This window comes from Manis javanica, chromosome 2 (assembly GCF_040802235.1).
Source record: "Manis javanica isolate MJ-LG chromosome 2, MJ_LKY, whole genome shotgun sequence".
Classification (NCBI taxonomy): domain Eukaryota; kingdom Metazoa; phylum Chordata; class Mammalia; order Pholidota; family Manidae; genus Manis; species Manis javanica.
In genome coordinates, this window is record NC_133157.1 from 184566147 (window position 1) to 184586271 (window position 20125).

General features: G+C 34.5%; 1 protein-coding gene across 3 annotated transcripts in view; it reads right to left on the bottom strand.

Annotated features, from left to right (window-relative positions):
• Positions 1-867: 867 nt before the first annotated feature.
• Positions 868-20125, bottom strand: part of RGS22 (regulator of G protein signaling 22) — a 158307-nt gene continuing 139049 nt past the window's right edge. The window contains exons 23-26 of one of the 3 annotated variants that reach the window (XM_073229890.1): positions 9131-9229; positions 7420-7513; positions 7230-7310; positions 868-2797 (exon numbers count right to left, since the gene is read on the bottom strand). In XM_073229890.1, the coding sequence (XP_073085991.1) occupies positions 2676-2797; positions 7230-7310; positions 7420-7513; positions 9131-9229 (396 nt within the window). In that variant the 3' untranslated portion in view covers positions 868-2675. Of the gene's footprint in view, positions 2798-5935; positions 6041-7229; positions 7311-7419; positions 7514-9130; positions 9230-20125 lie in introns of those variants that run through there. The other 2 variants (XM_073229891.1, XM_073229889.1) reach the window with 2 other exon arrangements.

Sequence of the window (20125 nt, forward strand, 5' to 3'; positions counted from 1 at the left end):
GACAGGAAGAGGAAATAAAATAGTTGGCAAGTGATTTCATTTTTCAAAGACTTGAATGGATATTTTATACTTCTGCCTGCATCCCCTTGGTTACTTGGCCATATATACCTGCCAGGTAGACTGGGAAGTGACAAGTAATTCTACGTAAGCAGTAGAGTAAAACCTGGGGAGATTCCATTACTAAAGTAGTAAGAGTTGGATAGATGTTGGGAAATAGCAGTCTCTATCATAATGGCTATAAAGAGGGAGACTATCATTCAATATCATCATGTACTATTGAATTTTTTTTTACTACATATATACATTAGTTTTATAATAGTTAAAACACAGAAGAAGTTTTTAAACTAATAACTAACTCAGACCAGGTCTACACCCTCAGTATTTCACTCTGGAAAAGGAAACAGTCCAGAAGTAGAATTTTTCTTTTGATCTTTTGATCTAAGGTTCTACTCCAAAATATAGAGGTAATTGCTCATTGAGGGATACACCAAAACTACTTAAAGAGCTCCAATATTACACACTCACAGAATCACATAACACTAAAGCTAAAAAAAAGACCCTCTGTTCATGCATAAATAAATTGAGACTCAAGAAGTAAAATAAATGGCCCTGAATCAGAAAGGCAGTAACAGATCCAAGATTCTACTAACCCAAATCCTACTGAACCAATGGATATATACCAACTGAGATATTTTTGAAGCAGAATGGTCACTGCAGTTTTAAAAAGAATATGCCAATTAAGAAAAAAAAACACAAATATTTACAGATTATGTACTATAAAGTGATTTTCAATAATATGAGAAATGATAAAGATACAAATTTAAGAACTATGAATTAAATTATACCTTTAATACATATGTACATTTTAAAAATTATATATATAAGATGAACCTGATCCAACTGGCCAATTTGCTTTTGGGTTACAGCACTACTGCATTTATTTCAAAACACATTTATTCATCCCAAACAATAATGTAAACAAAATATGAGCCCACTTTCCCCATATTTTGAAGGATATAAATTGACATAATATACATAGTAATTTGTGTATGTTTTTAAAACCTAAGACTCTTCCAAAAGTAGGTTGTATTTTCTTTAGAAGAATTCATAAAATCAAGAAGCACATATATCACAACTGGAATTTAAAAAATTTATTTGTACAAACCAAAGTCAGATTTAAGGGCACTTTTAAGACTACCCAAAATACATGTTCAATTAAACATAAGGAATTTAAGCTTAATTATTAATTCAACAAACATTGGCTAAGCATCTCCTTCAGGCATTATATTTCAAAGATGATATAAAAGGAGAAATTATTCAAGTGGGTATAATATAGATACTCACTGAAATAAGTAAGTTGTCCTCAGTTAGAAGGCACTGTTGGTAGTACTATAGAGCTAGGAGGTATGATACTTTATTTTAAAAAATGACATACTAGAAAACTAGAATTTAAAGTTTCTACTGTAATTAGAGATTTAAAAAAATAAACATAAAAATGTTCCAAAGTCTAAATCAGTGGTTTTCAACTACGGATGATCTGGTAATGTTTGGAGACATTCTGGGTTGGCACAACTGGGGAGGTGCTACCAGTATAGAGCAGGTGGAGGCCAGGGATACTGTTAAACAGCCAACAGGGAGCAGTACAGCCCTCCACAGCAAAGAATTAGCTGGCCAAAAATACAAATGATGCTTAAGTTGAGAGACCCAGCCTAAAGTGATTTAAGTGATTTAATGTGATTTAATAAGCACTAATTTATTCTCTGAAAGACATGATGACACATAGGTATATTTTTATAAATGTCAAAAATCACAGATAGAACAAAGATTATATACTTCACATAAATTTGCCACATTACTAGGTATTTATAATTACAAAAATAAAAAATGGCAATTTTTTGTGAACAGCATTATAACAAACTTTCTTAGATGAGCAGTGATTTTTACATTTCTGTGATTTTACAGTGCAGATATTTCCTTCATCTTTTTAACAAGTAATTAATGAACATGAATTTTATGTGTATTGGAGTAAAAATTCAGTAATAGCTTACTGGGGAAATAGGCATGTGAACAAAATATTACAGTCAGTGTGACCAATGTTATTACAGAACAAACTGCAGTGGCAGGACAGAAAAGGGAGCAATAACTTCTGTAGCTATTTGGGGGATCAAAAGTAAGAGAAGACTATCAAAGACAGCTGCCCAGAGGAGCCTGATCTGCATGTTTATATGAGAAGACAGGAGAGATTTTACATGTGTCATGCTAAGTAAAGAACTTCTGTTTGTCAAAAAACAGGTCTACCAGTCATCTCTAGACAAGGCAGCACCACAAGAAGTTACACATTTTATAAAGATCACTCTGAGGACAGTGGGAGGGTGGCCAGTAAGGAGGACTCTAATTAGGACTCAGATCCAAGGTGGTGAGAATCTGGAATAGGGGGGGAACAGAGGAGGAAATTAATTGAAGAGACTGTTAAGAAGAATCAGTAGAAACACAGCAGAAGCACAGTCAGAAGAGACTGTTAAGAATCAGTAAGCAGCAGCAACACACAAGCACACTGATGTAAGAACTTGTCTCTGGTAGCAAAAACTGAAACTAGCCCATGGTATAGGAAGTTTTGAGGGTAGGCTAAAAGTGAACATGTAAATATTTATAATATAAAAATTGCCATCAATTTACTACATATAATGTGACAATAAAAACTTTAATAAGGTAATTTTTCTTAATTTTATCTTAAGAATAAAACTTACTCTAGAATACTTTAAAATATTGGTGTCAAACTTCAGAGCTCCTATCCAACCTGTAAAGAGATCAGAAGTCATCACAAGAAAAATCTCCACAAACTGAAAATCAACAGCTTTTCTTGGCTCTTTTGAGGCAAGAGGGCAAAGTGCCGGCCCTAAAACTGGAGAAACAGACAGATACAGAGAATCACAGTTTACCAGGAACACAAGCCAGCAACTGGAGTTTGTTTTAGTTGGAATACTTTAAATGTAATTGATCAATTAATTGCTCAAGCCTCAGTGTAGACTAGCTTGAGAATTCAAAACTTCAAGTGCATCTTGTCTTAAGGCAGGGGCCCCCACATTCTTGAGTTTTACTTCCAGGAGCTACACCAGGTTCTCACTGTAAAGACCAGAGAAAAATCCCCTCTTGCTTCTGGTAGAAGGAGGGGTAAAGTAACCATTTTAGAATACATCCAGAATTCTCTGTTCCTCCTAAGGCCTTCCCTTTAGGGAAACGTTTTACCAGAGCCGAACAGACTGGTGTTTTACCAAAGCCTATACTGCCTGCGGGAAGGGAAATAGCCCATGCAGACTCACTAAAAGGCTGAAATACAACCATATAAGTGCTGTCCTGCCACACTACATCGCCACATCAATAGTATTCCTGCGTAATAAGTAACTGGGATTTCAGCTAAAAGAACTGCAAGCCTCAGACCCTATTAAGGAGTCTTTAGGAAAACCAAAACAGAGATAAAAACAAGAACACAGAGGAGATTTCAGTCTCCAATACCACTGTTACAACAAACAGTAAATAGAGCCTAACTCCTAGCCAGATAAACATGAAACCTCACACCAAAGGCCCATATATCTCAGTTCCTTTCATTTGCTATATGTCTTATGTCCAACAAAATATTATGAGGCATGCTAAAAGACAAAACAAAAACCCCACAATCTGAAAAGACAAAGCAAGCATCAGCACCATCAGAAGCAGACTCAGATATGACAGGGACTTTGGAATTAACAGATCAAAATTTAAAGTTATTAACATGTTAAGTGATCTAATAAAAAGGTAGACAATATGTAAGATTAGGTGGATAATGTAAGCAGAAAAATGGGAATTATAAGAAAGGATCAAAGAAATGCTAGAAACTGAAAACCCTAACAGAAATAAAGAATGCCTTTGATGTGGGCTTATCAATAGACTAGACACAGATGAGGAAAGAATCAGTGAGCCTAAAGAGAGGTCAGTAGAAAATTCCAAAACTGAAATGCAAAGAGAAAAAAAAAACAATGAGTAAAATATCTAACAACTGCAGAACAATTACAAAAGGGGTAACATGTGATGGAAATAACAGAAGAAGAAAGAGAAAGGAACAGAGGAAATATCCGAAGTACTAATGATGGACAGTTTTCCAAAATGAACAACAGACACCAAACTACGCAGTAGTAGTTTGATCCAGGAAGCTCAGAGAACACAAGCAGAATATATACCAAAAAATCTATACCTGGACATATATTTGAATTGCAGAAAATCAAAGACAAAGAGAAATCTTGAAAGATGCTGGGGGACAAGATCAGAATTACATTCAACTTCTCTTCAGAAACCATGCAAACAAGAGGAGAGTGCAGTCAAGGACTGAAGTGCTGAAAGTAAAAAAACACTATGTTAGAATTCTGTATCCAGTGAAATTATCCTTTAAAATTGGAGGAGAACTAAGACTTTCTAAACAAAACAAAAGTTGAGAGAATAGGTCTCCAGTAGATCTACCTTACAAGAAATGTTAAATGAAGTTCTTCAGAAAGAAAATGCTATAGGTCAGACACTTGGATCTACATAATGAAGAGCACTAGAGAAGGAATAAATGAACATAAAATAATGTTTTATACTTCTTATTCTTAACTGACCTAACAGAAAACAGTTTGTTCAAAATAGTAATAGCAATAATGCATTCAGTGATTATAGCTTATGCGTAAGTGAAATGAATTGATAGCAATGTGATATATGGGGCAGTATGGAGGAATTGGACACATGCTCTTATAAGGTAACTGTACTACCCAGGAAGTGGTATAGTGTTATTTGAAAGGGTCTTATTATTTGTAAATGTATGCAGCAAACTCTAGAGCAACCAATAAGAAAGTTTTAAAAAGCGGTATAACTGATAAACTACAAGAGAAAATGGAATCACATAAAATGCTCAATTAAAACCAAGAGAAGGCAGAGAAAGAGCGGAATACAAAAAAAAAAAAAAAAGAAAGAAACAAAGAACAAGGGCAAAGAATGGAAATAAGTCACAAAGTTCATAGGCCCTATGTAGGGTAGAGCAGTGTGGCAGCAGAGAAAACTACAGGCTTCAAGTGCATTAGAAGAAAACCACGGTTTTAGAAGAAAAACCACTGCTTTAGAAGTGTGCCTCCTCATGTTTTCCCCCTTTAAAATGTCTGACTCTACAGAATCGGGAATGGCAACTTCTACTCTGAAAATACTTCCTGGGACTGTGTTAGAGTGGAAGTCCAGTGCTTCCAGTCTGATAATCCAGGTCATAGTCCTTGGAGCTTCTGAGGCCTGGGGCCTACAGATGGTGAAAGTTCGTCCACCCAGGTCATTTATTACACATTCTTCTTTCCCTCCAAGAAAGAGGAAGGGAGGGTGTAACTCCAGTTAGTATGAGGAATTTTACCTTTTAAAGCTCTTCTCTTGCCACCCTAACAGTATATCTCAAAGGGTGGTCTGTGAAACCCCTGCATTAGAATCACTTGGACTACCTGAAGAGGAGGGAGATTCCTGGGTCCTGCCCTAGGCTACTGAATCAGATTCGCAGAGAGTGAGCCCAGGGATAAGAGCTGCTAGCAAATGTCACAGGTGAGTACTCCACACCTAATGTCTGAGAACCACTGCTTTAATATATGTGTCCTTTGGAGTTGGGGGTAGGGGTGGGGTGGGGAAGGCTCTTCCCTTCATGTTCTGGGTCAATTTGCTGCTAGGAATATTAGTCTCTTAACCACCTGAATATATCTGCTAACCAAACATAGTAAATGTTCAAGGAGTATTTGTTGAAAGATTACTTGAGGAATATAATACACTTCAAGGTCTGTGTAAGCAAAATATTTTGATTCTTCTAACCTAGGCAGAAGTCGTTTTATTCTAAGTAAGTTTTGAAAAGTTTTAGTCTTGTATGTCATGTATATAGAATAGTTGTTATTTTGAAACTATGGAAGTAAAACAAGCCAAACTTTATTTGGATGGTAGGCTTGCTTTACGCATACTATCAAAAAATCACTTGAGCTTCCATGTCAGCTAAATTTGGTTTAAAGAATTCCTGCAAAAGAAAAAAAAATGGTTGAAACATAAACAGCTAGAGAAAGTATAAATCCGAAACCACAAAAATAACCTTACACTGAGTTGTAATAAAGATAAAAAACATTGACAGATATGTCAGCAAAACCTAAATGTTTGAGGTGCTGTGAGGTCGGTGTAAGGGGTGGGGGAACTGGCAGAGGATGCAGAGGCTAGGATACACCAGAAGAAAAATGAGATGAGCAGGCTGAAAACATGAAGTCCTGCTCATCAAACCTTTCCAAGAACCAGAAAGCTAAGGATTTTGAGAAACAAAAAGCTAAGCTGCAAGATGGAAGAGAAACGGGATTTTTACTGAGTTCTTCAAGAATTAGGTCAGTACACTATGCATATACTCATGCACACACACACATACACATAGACATATGTAGGTATGTACACTATACTGCTATGTAAGGGCATTGTTAAACTCAAACATTAGTATCCAATCAAAATTGTATAATCACATAAGTATCTGTATGAGAGAAGGACCCAGCTTGATTTTTAGTTACTTATTTTCAGTTCCTTCCTATATTTCCAATTAGGGAAAATAAAGCTTGGAAAAACTCAGGAAACTGAGCTAGAGCTCATTCTTCCATACATGTTCTTTGTAGAAGAGGAGAATTGGTAAGGAGTAAATAAAAGCAATAAATGATCACTCCTTAGAGGCCTTCCTTTTCAGGAGACACTCATTCAGAAGGGAGGCAAGATGTTTCTTCCATCAATTTGTTAGTGTGTTGTGTGAGTGTGTGCACTTTGTGTGTGTGCATATGTAGTTGTGCATGTGCAAGAGTGTGCGTGTTAGAAGGATATGGATAGGACTGATTGACCTTCTGTCTATGGCTTACCTTCACCTCTTAGCTGCAGGGTATACACTCACATGACAGCTGTCACTTTGGAAATGGGATGAGGGATTAGGTATATGTCTTAGTCTTTCCTCTTGAAAGAGGAGAAAGAACAGATGGAAAGAGAGACATAGGACACTCAAATACACACACACACACACACACACACACACACACACACACAGAAATTCACCTAACTTGGGGGCACGCAGCTGGCAAGGAATCAGTCCTCATCGCTTCCTGCCCTCTATATCCTGAACCGCTAGGTGAGAGGAAGAACTAACAATAAGGAAGAAAACTGAACACAGACTATCACTTGAAACTCACTGTGGATATTGTGGGAAGACTGGGTCTTTTCCAAAGGCACAGCTGAAGAAGTAGACTTAAAGTTTGTACAAGATGGTGTGGCTGCATAAAAAAAGAGAAATAAGGAAAACAGTGAAGTAATTATCAGCAAAATCCTTTAAAATTACTCTGTGATAGATGATAACAAGGGAATCCTGTAAGCCAAAATTACCTGTAAACAACTTTTTTTCCAGTTCTTCTTGAATTTTAAGAAGAATCCTTTCCTGTTCCAAGGCTTCTATGTATTTTGAGTAGCACCAAGTGGGCTATAAAGACAATTTTCAAAGTTAATTTTAGGAATATTTGTCCCAGGAAATAAACTGAAGGCAAGATGGCTAATATAAGCCTCTTCATTTAAACCTTTTATCGAAGTACAACACATGTAAAAAAATGTATACACATCATAAATTTATAATTAAATGAAATTTTACAAATGGAAGTTACCCACTTACTGAGGTTATAAAATTTACCCACTTTTAATTGGGTACTATAAATTATTGATCTATCTTACATAAATATTTTAATAATATGAAGCAAAGGTACTTTTCTTCTATATCCTCGACCTAAATTTTTCAATCCCATGGCCCCAGGTTAAGAGAGGGAACCAGGATGTGAGAGTGAGGATGCACTATTTCTTAGTAAATCAATGTTACAAAAGCCTTATCGGTTCCGTGGCAGCTATTCAGTCACCTTTATATATTCAATTTAATTATGATCAGGAAAGACCCAAGTTTTTGGGGGAAGGGTAGTTTTATATTCGGATTCATTACAGTTCTTCAATGTGCAAAACCTATCGGAAACAGACGCATATCCTGAACATCCACATTGGCACAAGGGCTGTTTTATTACTTTACCAATGTCTACACCTTGAACAGCAACAATAATTTATATTTATAAAATACCTTTGGTTTCCAAAAGCTTTTTGGATTTTTACAAAAATCTTGAGACACACGACAGGATATCATCATCATCATGACAGGATATTCCTTTTTCTCTCCCTTTTTCTTTTTAACAGATAAGGAAATAGGCTCAAAGGAGATTAAGTAATTTTTTTTCAGACTTCAGAGTAATACTGACTTATAGGTGACAACAGTAAAAGTTAGAAGCCTAGTATCTCTAATTTCACATTTCCCCCTTTACTTTGATACCATGTTTCTGAAATTTAATGCTAGTCATTTGATAATGAATATACTTCCAAATGGCATTCTTACGTATCATACACTTTTAGACATGTCTTTTTCAATATGTGGTTCCACAAATTTGGACATTTCTCTAATAATAACTTCATAGACTGTTATCTTAGTTGGGTAGTTGAATTTATTTGACTAACCTAAATATCAAAGTTTGCTTCTCAAGCTAGTATTATCCTAAGGTGCAAATACTTTTACTACATTAAAGTTATAAAAAATGGACATGAAATTTAAGGGCAGTGATATTAACATACAAGCTACAAACATATAAACTTTAAAACTGTAAAGTATTAGTTGACAGTCATGTATGGGCCAATTGTATGATCACTTCAAAAATTAAAAAATTGAAACTAAGCATTTGACATTCTTCTTTCTTCCCTTAACCCAAGACACATCAACCTATACGCATTTTACCTTGTTCTGTATCTGCCTTAGTCTCTCTTTTCCAATAAGATAGTCATTTCAACTTCTGCCTCAAATCTTCATATGTATCAACAAATTATTTCCCTTGATTATATGTCCAGTATCAGCTGAAATCTTAACGTTCTCTGAAGGCTTAAGGAAATTCCCTTCTAATCCTTGCAGTATTCTAAGTTTGGCCTCATCTTTCAAACAAACACACCTCTACTAGTGGGATGCAGTAACTCAGTACTACATTTATAGAAGAGTACCCACGACATCGTTCCAGCTTACCTGTCGGCCATATGCTTGCAGGTCTAACACTGTGTCACTGACTAAAGCAGCTGTTTTGACAGCAGATCCTGAAGTACCTGCATATTGTTTCATTCCATCCTGAAATTATATTAAGTTAAATTATTCCAAAAAAGAGGTAATACTATATTACTATAAATGTACAGTTAAAGGGTCATAACATTGTATGGAAGAATATTTTGTGGTGAGCACCACACCTGAGGTTTCATCAACCCAATATCACTAATGCAACATCATCTGCTGTTAAATCTTTAATTTTATTTTAATATAAAAATATTTAAAATTAAATGAGAGAAATTATGAAGTAGAATGTAAAAATCATCCTCAAATTCTAGCACCCAAGTAAAACCACTATAAACATTTTCACGAACATCCATCCAAACTTCTTATTAGGGAAATGCATAGATATGATCTATAATATTAATGTTTATATTTTATTACATAAATTTCATTCAAACAGAATCACACTATGTGTGCTCTTTTTAAATCTGCCGTTTTGTGTAAAATTCTGTGAAAATGTTTCTATGTGAGTAAATATAGAAGGGGAATGTAAGGAGCAGGGACTTTGTACCATTCACCAAGAATGCCTACTGCAGATACTTAAGAGTACACTGAAGTATTTACTGGATGGTGAAATAAATTAAATACATCATCATTTTCAATTGATGAATGGTCTTATGCACTCAAATATGTGTTGAACGATAAAAGAATAACCTACATTATCATTTCAACACTTATGCACTCAAATATGTGTTGAACGATAAAAGAATAATCTACATTATCATTTCAACAGTTGAATAACATTCTAGTAAAGGGATGTACCATACATAATTTAATCAATGCCCGCTCTTAGAAATTTAGGTCACTTAAAATTGTTACTATCATAAATGATGTTGTATAAATACATCTGCGCATTTTTCCAATTCTTTCCCTTAGAAAAAAGTTCTAGAAGTGTACTTGCTGGGTTAAAAAGAATGAACATTTTAAACAATGTATGTTCTCAAACTGCCCATCAGAAATAAAGTACCATTTTACACTTTTTTCCAGTAACACATGAGTTTGTAGGCCTCTTTTTCATACCCTCAACCAACACTATCTTATTTTTTGTTAGTCTGCAGGTTTTGTTATCAGTGAGGTTGAACATCTTTTAATGCTTTTCATCATTTCTATTTCCTTTGTTGAATCATTTATTAATACCAATTGCTCAATTTTATGTTGAGTATTTATATTTTTATGATTTATTTTTATAATTTATATCATACATTTTATGTTTCCCAATTTGCCTTATAATATTTATTTATTTTTGCCATTTAGAAGTTTAAAATTTGTATTTATTAAATCACTGTCCTTTGTTAATGAATTTGCCACTGTTTAAGTACTTGATATTAAACTAGATGAAAGATTTTCCTTAGATTCCTTCTTCTATCATAATTTTCTTCAGATTACCCCCATTCCATTTGATTCCTTTATAATAATAAGGGATGGGAGATATATTTGACATTAGTATTTTTGTTATAAAGTAATACAATTACACAATTAATAAGATAATAACTAACATCTGCTTTGTGATGTGCACTGTGCTTCACACATCTTATTTAATCCTACCCCACAGTGTAAGTCCTATTACTATCTCCATTTTACTGGGAAAAAATGAGGTTTTGAGAAGTGAAGGTGTTTGCCTAAGGCACTAATACTAATAAGTGGTAAGCCAGGATTTAAGACCAGGCTGCCTAACTCTAGAGACAGTACTTCTATCTAATATGCTGCACTGTCTCAGACCAAATAGCACTTTACAGTTTACAGGCCTTTCCTACATATCATTGCAATTAACCTCTAAAATGTTGTGAGATTAGTATTATGGCCATTAGTTGATAGATGAAATTGAAACTAACAAAGTTAAGAGTCATATGACCATGGTTACCTAAGGAAATTCAACACTTTTCACAGTAACTGATTTTTTTTAAGTATACATTTTTATGTTACAAAAAAAATCATGGTTTTCCAAACTCACTTTTCCCAATATTTCCTCATATGCTTTTGCTGACAATAAAGTTTTGGAACAAACATTGACTAAACTGGTCTTCCTTACCTTACATTTCCATATTAAAATAAATGCATATGTGGAATTTGTAGTTACTAGTAAGTGATGACATATGTTTACTGTACATAATAAGAATATTCAAAAGTAGAATTCCTTTCTTCTCTTCAGGATTATTCACCCTGTGAAAGGGTTGCTTTCCAAATGCCAATGTTTACATCTAATCCTGTTAGCAGTTACCACTTAACAAATATGGACAGATGAAAAAATCAACTAAGGAAAGTTACATTTCCATAATCGAAGTATTATATGGATGAGATAAACATCCTGAATTCTCTGGAGAAGTAGCAATTTATTCTTTGCTCTCCTCATACCATGTCCAATTTTTGTTTCAGACAATATACTGACCATATATATAAGAAAGAGAAAATACTTGGCACTACATTCAGAAAGCTATGAAGTAGTTCCCTAGAATTTGGGGTACAGTAAGACATCTTCTGTATATGTTCCTTACTTCTATATTTACTTATTCAAGAATTATATATTTAAAACATTTGTGAAAATCCAACTTTTTAAGACTAACTCAAATTTGCCTTTTTTTATGAGGCACTTTCCTTTCCCCCTGAAATAATTGTTTATTTTCTGTGATCTGTTTTTCTGTTTATATCATTTTCAGTTACATGCACATGTGTACATATCTATCTTATACTATGTGTAAATTATATTCACAATCCTAGCATATCTAGTAGGGATCAATATGTAGTGGATGATCAATAAAAGCCCATGTAGTAGATGTTCAATAAAAGTCTAGTAAAGAAAAAAGGAAGAAAAGATTAAGACAGAATGTTCTGGTGAGAGGCTATTTAGGCCACATAAGTAGAAAATGCAGCAGACCAGTGTTAGACTCATCTGATTGGGGAAGTTTTTTACATGTAACAGGTAAAATCAGAAATGAGCTCTAAGCATACATAAGTTAGGCAACACTCTTTTCTTCCCCTAATCAATCCTTCGAATATCTTTCCTTCCTGAGCCTATAATTTAGGATCACATTTATGCAGCTTAGCTGGATACGGATTTGTCTTAAGGGACTGGAGTTGGCAAATGTGAGGATTTTCATTTAGTGAACTCTGTTCTTTGTCAGATTACATAGATGGGCCAGATACAGAGTTGGCTTGAGGGAAAAATCAAATTTGGTATCATTTGATCTCTCATTTATTACTTAACCCAATGGGAAGGGAAATAATTGTAGAAATTTTTTAAAAATCCAAAATAATTGTATTTAACTTAATGTTTCATTTATATGTGAGTATGAATTTTCCCATGGTTACAGAATTCATAATACATCAACAAAATATGCAGAGCCACATTGTGAAGAGCTGATTCAGGACAAACAAGCTATTGCAGGCACTTCCTCTGTTTTCTATCTCCTGTGTCTTCCCTGATTCCCACTATACTGGAAATACCCTCAACCTCCAGATGATAGAAAACATCAATCAAAGATAAACTTCTGAAAGTCTGATCTATTTTTTCTGTAGCATCACTCATGTGAAAATGTTAAATATTAAATATGTACAGAAATATTTATAACACACATAAGATATGAATAGTATCAGTACCACCAAAGCTTAAGAAATATTATTAGGACCTTTGTTCCCATTCGTGTCACTCCCCAATCCCATCATCAATCTCTACCCCACACGCAAAGGTAACCATTGTACTGAATTTTGTGTATTTATCATTTTTGTTTGTTTATAATTCACATTTTATTACTTAGTTTTGTATGATTTTGAACTTTAAATAAGTAGAATTGCCTGGTTCTATTCTTTTTTTTTTCTCTATTGTTTTTCTGTTCTTTTTCACTCAACAGTATACTCCTGACATTCATCCATGTTTATTACTATGATTATATTTATTTCCTTTTCATCATAGCACAGTATTCTACTATTTGAATTTAGTTATGCAATCTCCTGTTAATAGACATTAGATAGCTCCTTTTTTAAATTGCTATTGGAAACATGGTTTATATAAGTCATATGGGTGTTTCCTGATATATGTGTCCATGAATTGCTCTAGGGTATATGTATATACAAGTAGATTTGCTACATGAAGGCTACATGTACCTTTTTAATTTACTGGATAAAGTCAAATTATTTTCCAAAGTGATTATCAATTTACACTCATATCCACTCCACATCCCTATTATTGGTGGTTGAAGAAAATACAAAACATTTTAAAATGAGCAGGAAATGGCAGGTAATATCCATACAAAACCACTATAAAAACAAGACAGAGGAGGTGTGACCAAGGTGGCAGTGTAGGAAGATCCCAAGCTCACTTCCTCCTACAGACACGCCAAAACTCTGTAACTAGATATAGAACAACTATCTCTCAAAACAAACTGAAGACTAGCAGAACAGATCACATGTAATTAAGAATATAAAGAAAATGCCACATCTAGATGGGTAGGAAGGGCAGAGATGCAGCTTGGTTAGGGCCCACACCAACAGCACAGAGACCAATAAGCAGGAGGGATAACAACCCTAGAGGACTTCACTGAGGAATGAGGGGGTCTAAGCCCCACACTGTGTTCCACAGCCTGGGGCACCTGCATTGGGAAGACAACCCCCCATGGTATCTGACATTGAAAACTGATAGGGCTTATGTCTGGGAGAGCTGTAAGCCCTGTCAGGGAAACTGAGACCCCATTCCTAAAGAGCGCCTACATAATCTCACTCGCTTTGAGCCTCAGTGCAGAAGCAGCAGTTTGAAAAGCACCTGGATTACACCTAAAAGTGATCCATTGACTAATTTTAGGGCATGTGCTAGAGGGACAGGGATCTGTTGGAACATTCTCCAAGGACAAAAGCAGTGGCAGGTGCCTTTCTTTTTGTGTGTGGTACTTTACCTTTTTTAGCCCTGTGCTGGAAGGGCCATTTCTGACTATCTATCTTTTGCACTAATACCATTCAAGCCCACACTGGCATTCCCCTGTGGACTTGCCCCAAACCAACCAATCCACCTGACCTGGAGCCTCTCCCAAGTTGCTTGCCACCCTGCCACTCCTGGCAGGTAACCTCTGGTGGACACCAAATACCCTCCCAGGCCCTGTCTGAGGGAGCCAGCCTCATACACTAGTATTACTACAACAGTCACAGTCAGACCTCACAGCAGTCTCCATCAAAGGCCTGCCCTGCCCACCAGTGTGCCTGTATCTGTCAGGCTGTGATGATGTCAAATGTACTAAAATTCACATTATTGGGGTCCCAGAAGGGAAAGAAAACCTATTTAAAGAAATATTGGCTGAAAATTCCCCCGACTTGGCAAAAGAAACAGACATCCAAGTCCAGGAAGCACAGGGTCCCAAATAGGATGAACCCAAAGATACCCACAAGAAAGTGCATTATAATCAAAGTGTCAACAGTTAAAGAGAAAATCTTCAAAGCAGCAAGAGAAAACAACTAGTTACCTACAAGGAAACCCCCATAAGACTATCAGTTGATTTTTCAGCAAAAATTCTTTGGGTCAGGAGGGAGTGGCACAGCATATGCAAAGTGCTGAAAGGAAAACAACTTACAACCAAGAACAGTGTACCCAGCAAGGTTATCACTCAGAATTGAAGGAGAAATAAGGAGTTTCCCAGACAAGCAAAAGCTAAAGAACTCATCAATACCAAAAAAAACTTACAACCAAGAACAGTGTACCCAGCAAGGTTATCACTCAGAATTGAAGGAGAAATAAGGAGTTTCCCAGATGAGCAAAAGCTAAAGAACTCATCAATACCAAAATGGCATTACAAGAAATGTTAAAAGGATTCTTTAAACAAAGAAAAGCCCATAGCTAGGAATAATAAAACTATGAAAAAAAATCTCACTGGTAAAGGTAAATATATAGTAAAGGTAGTGGATCAATCACCTACATAATTAGTATGAAGATTAAAAGACAAAGTAGTAGAGCCATCTAGATCTACAATAATTAGTCAAGGGATACAGGAAATAATAAGATGTAAAATATGACATCAGAAACATAAAACATGGTAGGGGAAGAGTAAATATGTAGTACTTTAAGAATATGTTTGAACTTAAGTATTAAGTAACCCCAATATAGTCTGCTATATACACTGGATACTATGTATAAACTTCATGGTAACTACAAACCAAATATCTATAACAGATACATAAAAAATAAAAAGAAAGGAATATAAAATCATAAAGGAAAGAGAAAGTTATCAAATCACAAAGAAAAAGAAAGGAACAGAGAAGAACTGCAAAAACAACCAAAAACAATAAACAAAATGGTCACATAACACATATCTGTCACTAATTACTTTAAGTGTAAATGACCTAAATGCTCCAATCAAACATAGGGTGGCTGAATAGATTAAAAAAACAAGACCATATATATGCTACCTATGAGGCACACTTTAAATCTAACAACATATACGGAAAGTGAAGGGATGGAAAAAGATATTTCATGCAAATGGAAACCAAAAGCAAGCTGCAATAGCAATACTTATATCCTAGAAATAGACTTGAAAATAAAGACTGTAATAAGAGACAAGGAAGGAAATTACATAATGATGAAAGGTCAATCTAACAAGAGGATATAACACATTTACATATCTATGCACCCAATATAGGGACACCAGAATACATAAAACAATACTGATAGGCCTAAAGGGATAAATTGGCAGTAATAAAATAATAGTAGGGGACTTTAACACCACGCCCCTCCACTTACATCAATGGATAGATTATCCAGACAGAAAATCAATAAAATAACAATGGTCTTAAACAACACATTAGACCAAATGGACTTATTAAATATGTATAGATTACTCCATCTCAAAGCAGCAGAATACACATTATTTTCAAGTGCATACGGAACATTCTCTAGGATAGATCACATGTGGTCACAAAACAAGTCTCAACAAATTTAAGAACACTGAAATCATACAAGTGTCTTTTCTGACCACAATGGTATGAAACTAGAAATCAATTACAAGAAAACTGGAAAATTACCAACATGTGGAGATCAAACAACAAGCTACTAAACAAGCAATAGGTCAATGAAGAACTCAAAGAGGAAAATAAAGGAAAACTCCAGCAAATGAAAATGGAAGTACAACAGCCCAAAGTCCATGGGACATAGTAAAAGCAGTTCTAAGAAGTTTATAGCCCTTCAGGCCCACCGCAAGAACAAGAAAAATCTCAAACAATCTAACCTTACACCTAATGAACTAGAAAAATAAGAAAATAAGAAAAAAAATCAAAGTTAGTAGAAAGAAGGAGATAATAAAGATTAGAGTGGAAGTAAGTGAAATAGACTAAAAAATAAAATAGAAAGGACCAATAAAATTGACAAACCTTTAGCCAGACTCATGAAGAAAGAACAAAAAGTCAGAAATGAAAGAGAAGTTATAACAAATACACAGAAATTTAAGGATCCTAGGAGACAACTATTAATAATTACATGCCAAAAATTGGGACAACCTAGAAGAAATGGATACATTCTTAGAAACATACAACCTTCTAGGACTAAATCAAGAAGAAATAGAAAATCTGAATTAATTATAAAATTGAATCAATAATCAAAAAACAGCCAACAAAAAAAGTCCAGGACCACATAGTTTCATAGGTGAATTCCACCAAACATTTAAAGAAGAGTCATACCTATGCTTTTCAAACTATTCCAAAAATTTGAAGAAGAAGGACCACCTCCAAACACATTCTATGAGGCCAACATTACATTGATACAAAAACCAGACAAAGACTCCACAAAAAAGGAAATTACAGGCCAATATCCTTGATGAAGACTGATGTAAAAATTCTCAACAAAATATTAGTGAATCAAATTCAACAATACATTAAAAGGATTATACACCATTTATTTCAGGGATTTATTTCAGGGATGCAAGGATGTTTCAATACTGACAAATCAATTAACACAATACACCACCTTAACAAAAAGGATAAAAATCATGTGGTTATCTCAATAGATGCAGAAAAAAAACTGACAAAATTGAACATCTACTTATAATAAAAACTCTCAAGAAAGTGGCTATGGAGGGTATATAGCTCAATGTAATAAAGACATATATGACATGCACAGCTAACATCATATTCAATAATGAAACAATGAAGACTTTTTTTCTAAGATCAGGAAAAAGACAAGGATGTCCACTCTTGCCACTTTTATTTAGCATAGTATTGGACATCTTAACCATTTGTAATCAGATTAAAAAAAGAAGTCCAAGACATCCAAATTGGTAAGTAAGAAAACTGTGATTTTTTTGCAGATTACATGATATTATATATGTACAAACCCCAAAGACTCCACCAAAAAACTATTCAAATAAATGAATTCAGTAAAGTTGCAGGATACAGAGTTAATATACATAAATCGGTTATTTCCATACGCCAATAATGAACTACCAGAAAGAGAAATTAGAAAAAATCCAGCATCAAAGCTGCATTAACAACTGCATCAAAAAGAATAAAATGCAGGAATAAATTTAACCAAATTGGTGAAAAACTTGTGCTCTGCAAATTATAAAACACTGATGTAAGAAACTGAAGAAGGCACAAATAAATGGAAAGCTGTTCCATATTCATAGATAGGAAGAATTGATATTGTTAAAATGTCTATACTGCCCAAAGCAATTGGCAGATTCAATGCAATCTCTATCAAAATACCAATGGCATTTTTCACAGATCTAGAACAAATAATGTTAAAATTCATATGGAAATACAAAAGACAGCCAAAGCAATATTGAGAAAGAACAACAAAGCTGGAGGTATTATGTCAAATATTTGAAATACCTGATTTCACACTATACTACAAATCTATAGTAGTCACAACAATGTGGTACTGGCACAAAACAAACATATACATCAGCGGAACTGAATAGAGATTCCAGAAATAAGCCCATGCTTGTATAGTCAATTAATCTTCAACAAAGGAGGCAAGAACATACAATGGGGAAAGGACAACTTCTTCAATAAATGGTGCTGGGAAAACTAGACAACTACATGCAAAAGAATGAAACTGGACCACTTCCTTAGCCATATGCAAAATTGAACTCAAAATGGATTAAAGACTTAAATGTAAGACCAGAAACCATAAACTCCTAAAGGAAAACAGGCACTAAGCTCTTGGACATTGGTCTGAACAATATATTTTGGCCCTGTCTCCTCAACCAAGGGCAACAAAAGCAAAAGCAGACAAATGGAACTACATCAAAGTGAAAAGCTTTTGCACAGTAAAGGGAACCATCAACAAAACAAAAAGGCAATATGCTGAATGGGAGGTATTTGGGATATAACCAATAAGTTGTTAATATCCAAAATATATAAAAAACCCACACAATTCAATATAAAAAATCCTATCATAATTGGAAAGAGAACCTGAATAGACATTTTTCAGATGACCAATAGAAACATGAAAAGATGCTCCACATTGCTAATCATCAGGGAAATGCAAATCAAAACCACAATGAGGTATCACCTCACACCTGTTAGATGGCTATTATCAAAAAGATAAGAAATGGCAAGTGTTCTCAAGGATGTGGAGAAAAGGGAACCCTTGTGCCCTGTTGATGGGAATGTAAAATGATGCAGCCACAAGGAAAACAATAGGAGGGTCCTCAAAAAACTTAAACATAAAACTACCATACAAAACAGTAATTACATTTGAGTATTTACCTGAAAAAAACAAAAACACCACTTTGAAAGATATATGCATCCCTATGTTCACTGCAATGTATTTTGTATTTACAATAGCCAAGATATACAAGCAGCGTAAGTGTCTATCTATAGATAAATGGATAAAGAAGATGTGGTCATTATACACAATGGAATATTATTCAGCCATAAAAAAACCCTGCCATTAGTAACAACATGGATAGATCTAGAGGGTATCATGCTAAGTGAAATAAGCCAGATGGAAAAAGACAAATACCATATGATTTCATTTATTTGTGGAATATAAAAACAAAGCAAAACAAAATGAATAAAACATCAGTAGACTCACAGGCACTGAGAAGTGACTGGTGGTTACTATAGGGGAAGGGTTGGGGAGGGTGGCTGACAAGAATGAAGGGGATAAAGGGGCACAAAAATCTCAATCATAATATGAGTTGGTCATGGAGATAGTAATACAGCATGGAGAATATAGCCAATGATTCTGTAACATCTTCCTATGTTGACAGTAACTGCACTAGTGGGGGTGAGGATTTAAATTATATGGATAACTGTTGAACCACTGTGTTGTGTATCTGAAACCAATATAAGATTGTATATCAATGATACTTCAATTAAAAAAAAGATGTGGTACATATACACAATGGAATATTACTCAACCAATGAAATTTTGTCATTTGTGACAACATAGATGGACTTAAAGGGTATTATGCTAAATTAAGTAAGCCAGACAGAGAAAGGCATATACCTTATGATTTAACTTATATGTGGAATCTAGAGAACAAAACAAATAAGAAAAAAACAGAAACGATCTTACAGATACAGAGAATAAACTTGTAGTTGACATAGGGGAAGAGGGTTGGAGGGATGGGCAAAACAGGTGAAGCAGATTGAGGCAAAACTTCTAGTTATAAAATAAATAAAACATGGGTATACAATTTACAGCATAGGGAATATAGTTAATAAGATGTAACAACTTTGTATGATGAAAGATGATAGATTTACCATGGCAATTACTTCATAGTGTATATAAATGTTGAATCACTATGTTGTACATCTGAAACTAATATAATATTGTATGTCAACTACATTTCAATTTAGAAGAAGAATAAAACAGAAAATGAGAACTCCAACATTTTGGTTGATGACAGTACTCTCTGAAATAGCCAATCCTGAATCAGTGCAAAGCTGTAACATAGATGCCCAAAATTAATTACATATTCCTATACAAGCATTTGCATG